Source organism: Phaethon lepturus, unplaced genomic scaffold (assembly GCF_000687285.1).
Source record: "Phaethon lepturus isolate BGI_N335 unplaced genomic scaffold, ASM68728v1 scaffold10770, whole genome shotgun sequence".
Taxonomy (NCBI): Eukaryota; Metazoa; Chordata; class Aves; order Phaethontiformes; family Phaethontidae; genus Phaethon; species Phaethon lepturus.
In genome coordinates this window covers 1-8,558 of record NW_010512603.1, presented here as the reverse complement: position 1 = coordinate 8,558, position 8,558 = coordinate 1, and the positions used below count along the sequence as shown (strand labels likewise).

Genomic DNA, 8,558 nt, shown 5'->3' with positions numbered 1-8,558 from the left:
CTAGTGCAAGGTACCTCCTGTGATGCATTTTGCATTTCAAAATTCTATTGTTTTAAAATTGCAGGTACATAAGAAGGATTCTGGTTTCTGGCGGGATTTTGGCTTTGGGATGACTTGTCAATATCGGACAGACTTTTTGACTGTTGGTAAGATAAAACTAAAAAAAAAAAAGAAATTTGTGTGTTTAAAAATTGATTCTCTGGTCTTATCTAATGACAGGAAAGTAATGCATTTATTTCTTTTATTATTTTCCCAAGCTTAGCAGTCAAACTTGCATGACAAGTTTAACCAATGAGATATATTATTTTTTTCTAGACTTTGATGTCCCATCTGATGAGTATGTGTTAAAGTCACAGTATTTTTTTAGTAACAACATTTCACTCTAGAACTTTTTACTCTGACTGTCTGAAGCAAATTAATCAAGTTTTAAAAAAACACATCCTCAAGTAAGCCACTACCGTAGACAAGAAGCATTCAAATTCTTTCTTTTAAATAAACCTTGAGCAGTTGGAGAGAGTTGTTTGAGGCTTCAGAAACACCCTTTGGCACCCCCTTGTGACATGCTGTTAAAACTGCAAACAGCTTGGTGTGCTTGAATTTGGAAGACCACCTTGAAGATTGTCTGTCAGAAGGTGTAATGATATAGTCCTATGTGCTGTATTAATGGTGTGAATGCAGGCTGATTTCTAAAAGCAGTCATATTTCCATGTATATAGTATATGCGAAGTGAAAACTTCATAATTCTAGAGTTCGGAAATTGTACATAGGTCTGGGTAAATTTTCACTAGAGTCCTGGAAGGGCAAGAGAACTTAAAATGGTGGAACAGGTTCCTTAATCCAGCTCTTTGAGTTGTGACCTATGGAAGTGACCTATGCTGGCCTTTTTAGAGAGGGCTTTTCATATGGTGCATGACTGCTTCATTTTCCATCTGCTAAAATCCATTTTGGTAGCTAAAAATAACGCAAAAGCATAGCCAGTGAGGTTTGCCTACAGTTTTCTGCAGCTGTCACATGGGACGTCATGCATAATGCAATTTGGAGACACCGTTCTAAGAGACTGTGAAGCCAGCAGTGCATGACCTGTGTCCTGGGTAGTTTCCACCACAAAGGATGTGGTATGCTTGAAGCTCCTCTCCCTCAATTTGGCATGCTTTGGCATGGAGAGCTTGAAGTTACTGCTCCAGAATTTCTGGTATGTCATACCAGACTTGATAAGAAGTTACAGAAGGAGTGTTGCTCTTTTTGCCTTACATCTAGTCTGTGTGCCAAAATAACATTTTCTGATACTGTTTTTATAGGGGGTTTTGACTTGGAAGTCAAAGGCTGGGGCGGAGAAGATGTTCACCTTTACAGAAAGTACTTGCACGGTGACCTTATTGTGATCAGGACACCGGTCCCTGGTCTCTTTCACCTCTGGCATGAGAAACACTGTGCAGACGAACTCACTCCAGAGCAGTATCGCATGTGTATCCAATCCAAAGCCATGAATGAGGCCTCCCACTCGCACCTTGGGATGCTGGTCTTCAGAGAGGAGATCGAGACTCACCTCCGTAAGCAGGCTTACAGGACTAACAGCGAAGCAGTGGGTTAAATTTCACCCCCGTGACATTTGATGACTTCAAATTCACGGTGAACCAGCATCATTTTACAGCCTTAAATCAGCTTAAAAATGCAGTGCCTCTCTTTTTCAGTGAAGAAGAGTTTAGGGGGGGTTTGGTTCTTGTATTTGTTTTCCGAGTAATTCTTTGACTGATATGCTATTACCTACATATCTTGCAAGTCCAAGCACCTCAAATAAATGGGAAAGTGTATGTAGTTCAAGGAAGGTGTCTTCAGTATCGATTGGAAGAATCAGTGGAATGTACAACTTAACACTTTTCCATGTGGTACATTTCAATTCTTACATTTGCATTATTTTAAGAATTAAATTAAATAATCTTTTGTGTTGTCTTGAGTATTTTCAGTCTGTGTGGCTCACTGCACTGTGACTTTAGAAGGATAGGATACTTACACTCCGTTGTAGAAACAAGAGGAAGGCGTGAAGAAAAATCTTGCCGTGAAAGGTATATGGGATGTGCTGACTGGTATGCCAACTGTTCAGGTTGCTGATTTCACAGCAAGGGCTTGGTGCCACATTTGCTGTATGAACAGACATTCGCATGGTTGAATATGGAATAATTCATGTGAAAGAGGGGGGAATGAAAATACTTAAGTGGAATTTTGGAGCGTATAATGTAATTTCACACTGCAAAAGAGACACCACCTTCTTATCTCAGTGGTGGATCAGACCAGTTGGGAACATTCCAGTTGGATGTCCCTGGGTCTGGTCTTTTTCCCACAGTAGACACCACATCACAGAATCCCTTCTATAAACTGAGCTATGCTCTTAAACTCATTTAAAGATTTTTGGCCCCACTCTTCCTTATTCAAAGGCCCTGCCTGTACATCTCTTCCTTTAAGTTGAGGAACCATCTTTTCATTCCCATATAAATTTATTAGGGGCCCATTTGCTGTCAAGCCCATATTGTCCTTTTGCTTTCTTTTTCTGGCATTTTCATTACATGTTTTTGCAAGGCAGTCATATACTCTCAGCTGTTTCACTGATTGCAAAAGCAAGTGCTACTACAGTCTGTCTTCATAGAATGCTCTCCATTCTGCTGATTACCATAGCAGCCTTATTCTTCATTTTTTTCAGTTTGAGGGGATTTTGGGTTTTTTCTTTGGGTGGGTTGGTTTGAGCATGCATAAGCAGAATTATGCTGTGGTCTCATTAGTGCCTTGTACAATGGCACTACTTCCCTACTTCCCTTTTGGGTCTTCTGGGATGCATAAACAGCTTAAATGCAGGCAGGTCATTTTTCTCCATGATGTCTTATATGCTACCATATGGCATGCCTCATTTTTAATACAATTGTTTGTAGAATGAATGCTGAGAATGCTAATTCAGCGGTTAAACCATTTGCATGGTCTCCACTGAATTTAGAAATTAGTTGAAAACCCTTCTCAAACCAGGTAATTAAGATCTGTTTATGAATTCAGTTTGCTTCAAGAATTCTGAAGGCAATTAAAAATTTAAATGATTGATTCCTGAATAGCAGATATGCTGTGCAAATAGTTCTGGGCACTGATCCTTTTTATATGTACATAAAATTTGCCTTTATGTAACTTATTGTGGAGAACAGTGTACTGTATTGTACTTAGAATGAAGAGAATGCATCACAAGACTTCTTGCAGTTGGTAATTCTCAATATAATAAATGGAATTTCTGCATTTTAGGAATTGTTTTAAGCTGTTTATTTGAAACCAGTTTTACAATAACATTTTACAAGGCAGATGACATGCTGGATTCCAATAGTAGCATTTGCAGCAAGAAGGTCAACCAGCTCATTTTTGCATATAAAGTGAATACCTACCCAGACCAGATACAAAAGTGCAGAGTTAGTTCCCCAGGCAACTTAAAGTAAGATAACATCTGGTATAAGTTTAAGATCTCTTGGTGGTTCCTAGCAAAAACCATAAGGTACCAGTGAGAAGAAGATTAAATACATAGGCATGATGATTTGGGGTAAAGATACAGGTGGGACCTTCTACTTAGACTCCAGCTCTTGAAACTTGAGCTGCTCTTGCTGTCCTGACTCTGCTGCACAAGAATAAGCCTCAAAAATGCCTCACACTGACACCACCACTTCTTGGCACGCACTGGAATGGATACTGAGGTAGTGCAGAGCTGTTAAGCATTGCTGCAGCTCAGCTCTTATCAGTCAACCACTGCTTCAGAAGGATCCGGTTGTCCAAGTTTCCATGTTTTGGAAACACAGCAGACTGCTGATGCTGATAGCTAGATCTCTTACCTTTGCTGCTTTGCACTGGGTGGTTGTGCTTGTCAGCAATGGAGGGGAAGGAGGTCAGCTGTCTGTATCTGTGCGATCAAAAGTGGTCTGTGATGTAGATGCTGGAAGGCAGCACTTCTGAAAACTTACTTTTCCATTCATCATCCTAAAATGTTGAAGTTAATGCATTGGAGTTAAAAGGAAGTCCGAAGTGGTTAATGTCAGGGTTGGGTATTGACTAAAAGTAGTCTGGTTTATTTGAGGACTTCTGAACTTTTGGGGGCCCTTGCAGGCCTGGTCTTTCTCTTGTCTTAGTTAGCTCCCTGCAATTACTGCCTGCGTGAGAACGTGTTGCTGTGGCACGTGTCCGGTTGGCAGCTCATTAAGAGCATAGGCACCTATGACCCATTGTGTTCATGCTGTGTTAGGAAAGCCAGAGATAGGGGTATGGGCCATGTGCAGTGTTAAGTTACTGCAAGGTACTTGCAGCCCAATGGCAGTAACAAGAATGAGAATAATTTTAAGCATGGAATCTCTTTGGATGCATTTTGCTGCTGCGTGGTACTGTATTCGGTACACATGCCTCACCGCATGCATCTGCAGGGAAAATGGTTTTACTGCTAACAGTCAATCTAGAATATTTACAGCAGGAAAATACTCTGTTCTAATAGTGTTTTACAGGTTGAGGGTAGCTTATTAGGAGCTCTGACATCGGAAATTAAATCAATTACTTAAAAGCGGTTATGATTTAAAATTTACACTTCCAGGGAATTATTACTAATCATGTACATTTCATGTTCCCTAATGACTTATTTTATCTACTAATTTTTCTCTAAATTATTATTTAAATTAGATTAAAAATTATAAATAACTACCTTAACTTTACAGCTTTTAATTAAATCTTGAAAGAGGGGGTTTTTTTAATTATCATTCTGAAGTATTTTAACTTTTGCTCTTGGGCTAGGCTATAGGCCTTGACTAGTTTAAAAAAGATACATAAAATTTTTACTTTAGATAATGATTATTCCTTGATGAATTAATAGGTGTTTTTTCAAAACAAGATACAATGTTTTCCTGTAAGCAAGGCCCTCACTGGACTAAGTTAACTGATGACTACTACGCAGAAGGATTATTTTGTCTATTTTAACAGGGATTCTCTAGAAGAGGACAGGATCCCTTGTATATCCCTAGGAATCCCAAAATAGATAGAGAAAAGGTTGAGGCATACGACTTGCAGCAAAAATGATTCTATTCAGTATATTGCTCCAAAAGTTACTCAAATCTCTATGAATAGATCATAAGATCACCACATGGCAGCTGCTTTCCTGGTCCTGTGCTGCTTTTCATCGTTATTTGTATGGGACTTTTTCTGGCAAGAAGTCCTCTGAAAGTGCGCTACTTTTTCTTGCTTTTCCACCATAGTCTCAGGGAAAGGCGTGGGTAGAGGTCATTTCAGGATGCCAATTTTGCAGTCATTATGAGTTACTCCTGCATTACCCCAAGTTAACTGATGAAATGTCTTCTCTTTTGTGTGGCTGTGGAGGACAGAGTCACTAACTTAGCTCCTGAGCAATTGGCACAAAGCTAAGTCACTGCCCAGCATTGGTCAGAAAAATGTGTGAATGCGGAGGGCAGTTTGTTCTCCCCAAGTCCTTAGCATACCTAAAAGAAATTACACATGCTGTATAAGTATGTTACGTACTGAAAACTTGGACGGGTCTTTTCATCACCTCTTTAAATCTCACATCATGTTGCCCTGGTGTCTTTCTTCACCATGCTTCTTCGATTACACTTCGTTCCTCTCTATGTGCTACCTTCCTTATTAACCCAGTCTATTTTTTCTTCAGTTTTTTCAGTCTTCTCATTTTCTTCAGCTCCTCTCTTATTTCTTCTGAGTCCATGCCTTAAAGCCTTCAGCCTTTTACAAGCTCCAGTCCTGGCTCTTCGGCAACGTGGGAGACGTTGGGGGACCCCGCGGACCGAGCTGCGGTGGAGATGAGCAAGGGGGATGCCTGGCAAGGGAAGGCCCAGGGACCGGACCCTGTGAGTGGGACAGGATCTGCCAGGCCATGCAGGAACAGCTCTCTGCCATTTACCAGCTCTGGGAACTGGTTTTAAACCATGAACTCTGTACTATGGATAAGGCTTTTTTCTCATTTCTGTATTTGTCATAGTATTTCATCCTGATACACAGTAAACTGTTACGGGCAACATGAAGTTCATGGCAAAGAGCAGTAATTTAAGACCATTACCCATACCCAATGTTTGATTGCACACCATTGCTTCTGCTCTGTAATGGAATTAGAACAGAAATAGTAGGATATGCCTTTATTATGAAGTGAGTCTACAAGTGATTTCACTTACCTGAATGTATTGAACTTCTGATCGCATTTTTGCATGGCCACACTGTGGTACGGGTGTTTGTACTGTGTGTAGCCGCTTCCTGCCTGCTGCATGCTGTAATGCAAGAGTAGGCTTGCTCTTTCCCAGTAAAATGTGTAACTCTTCCTTGAAGGTGTTTCCCAACCTCATCCAAGAAAAGGAGGAAATTAGTCATGTTTCAAATATGAAAATCTCTCTCTTGAAAAATAAAATCTATTCTGGATGTTGCTCTAGGCATGAATCTGGCTAAATGGCTGGAAAATGTTAGCTAACTGTCTAGTCTCAGCTTGTAACTCGGGGCAGGGGACGGCAGAGATAAACATTACTGTGTGGATCTGCAGCCAGTGCAAAGAGCGCAGCTGCCGGCTCGGGCGGCAGGAATGGGGTGGCCGAAGGCTGCAAACTTGGCGTCGCTGTCCTCCCCGCTGGTGAGAAGCTCCCGGCGGCCGGTGGGTGCCACAGGAGCCGCCAGCTGCCCGGGCTTCTCCTTGGGAGCCTTGGTCTGGTTTTGCTCTCTACTTTAGCAACAAGCATGGAATTGAGTTAATAGAGGGAGAAGTTAAACCCCAGGTGCCTCTCCATCCACATAACAAGTTCAGTAGCTTAATTATTAAGGACTGAGTGTTGATACTGAGCTCACGGTGCTGGTCCTCTCCAGCCTGAGCCGGCACAAAAGCAAACTCCGTCAGCTCGAAGGGTCAATGCCTTCGGTTGGAGCCACAGGCAATTTCTGGAGAAAAGGGGAACAGCAAGGTTTTGAGTAGTGCTTTTGGGTTGTTTTCGGTTGTCACAGCTGCGACCTGCACAGCTCCCAGGGGGGTCAGAAATGGGGGTTTGCTATGCATGGACCATTGCTGCCTCAGTGGAGGAGACCTGCTCTTGGCTTTCCCAAGGTATGCTCTGCCTGGAGAGGGAGAACAAAACCCACGTTGTTCAGCTTGGGCTGCCCGCCACTGGGGCATTGCAAAGATAATGAAAACATTGTGCTTTGGAGTCAGAAACAACTGTCTGCCCATGGTCGGCACTCAGGTTATGTGGCCGGGTGTTCGGCCGAGTCATCGCTGTTTTGACAGATGCTGTTTATATAATGCACCATTTCCCTTTTTTAAGCTGTGGCCCAAGTGTAAGAAGCCAGCTGTGTTTTCCTGGAGGAGTGACAGCGTTTAGCGTTAGAGCAGTAAATATAGTAACGTTTGTTTAAATAGGAACATGCTCCACTGAATTGAGAAGTATTTTTTTTTAGCTGTTGTATGCTATACGCATTAATTGTAACCTTTTCCAAGGAACTTGCGATCTGTAGAGGGAAGGGGAAGTGTTCTTGATTAAGGGAAGTCAAAATGAGGTTAGCTCAGGGCACACTTTATGGTAGACCCCTTTACAGGAGTGAATTCAGGTTCTGCTTTTGAATTTGCAAACTTCTAATTTGTTTAAAAATATGTCATTCAGTGGGACTACTACTAAATACTGTTTTGGAGAATAAGAAAATACAGATGAAAAAGTACAGGGAAATACTTAGTTTTGTCCGCTGCATCCAGAAGAAAATACTTAGTGGCTTTTTTTATAATTTCATAAAAGCCTGTGACCCTTTGGACTCTGAGATAACACACACCTATGAAACACTCATTAAAACTTCTTTGTAAACTGGTTAGATTGTGCTGATGAATGTTTAGCACCTCTCAGTATTTAAGACTGCAGAATTGCATAAGGAGGGAGAGAGAAGTGGTGGGCAAGCCCTAACTATGTGTATCTGAATGTAGACCTACATTTAAATTGCAGGTTTTAGTGCATGGTGGAATATAAACTTTAGAGTGAAATGAAACAGCCTTTTGCTTTGTCAGATCAGTGAATGAAAGAAGAAATTCGAATGGCCTTTAAAATGATGGTTCAGCATAAATGTAGTAACTCGTTGACTACTGCGTCGGTGTGACGATACAAGTTTTTTGTGTAGCAAAGATGGGTTTAGCTTTCATTTGCCTGAGGTGCACTTGCTGTGTGTATGACCCCCAACTGCATCTTAAAGAGATTAGTCATTTGAATTTTACTCAGCTGTGAAGTAAGACGAGGCACATCAGGATACGGCTAAAGTTAAGCAGCGTTTGGTTCGTGCCCCCACCGTGCTCATCTCCTCCTCGTCAGGCCCCACAGCTTGCAAACCATGGGGTTCCAGCTCTTTCTTCACTGCAAAAGCTTTACAGCAAAGGAGGCTAGGACAAAATGCTGTTTTCTACGTCTCCGTGATTGCACTGGCCCTGCAGACCTCTGCTCTTATTGACAGAGTATCAATTTTTCTTGGTGCATCACAGCACAAGGCGCCGCCGGGCCTGTGGCCGCTGCAGGCCGCAGCGG

General features: G+C 41.8%; 1 protein-coding gene across 1 annotated transcript in view; it reads left to right on the top strand.

Moving 5' to 3' along the window:
- Positions 1 to 1,672, top strand: part of CSGALNACT2 (chondroitin sulfate N-acetylgalactosaminyltransferase 2) — a 15,965-nt gene extending 14,293 nt beyond the window's left edge. Inside the window, exons 6-7 of the mRNA XM_010287526.1 lie at positions 65 to 146; positions 1,299 to 1,672. Coding sequence (XP_010285828.1) covers positions 65 to 146; positions 1,299 to 1,591 — 375 coding nt within the window. The 3' untranslated portion in view covers positions 1,592 to 1,672. The remainder of the gene's footprint in view (positions 1 to 64; positions 147 to 1,298) is intronic.
- The last annotated feature ends 6,886 nt before the right edge of the window (positions 1,673 to 8,558 follow it).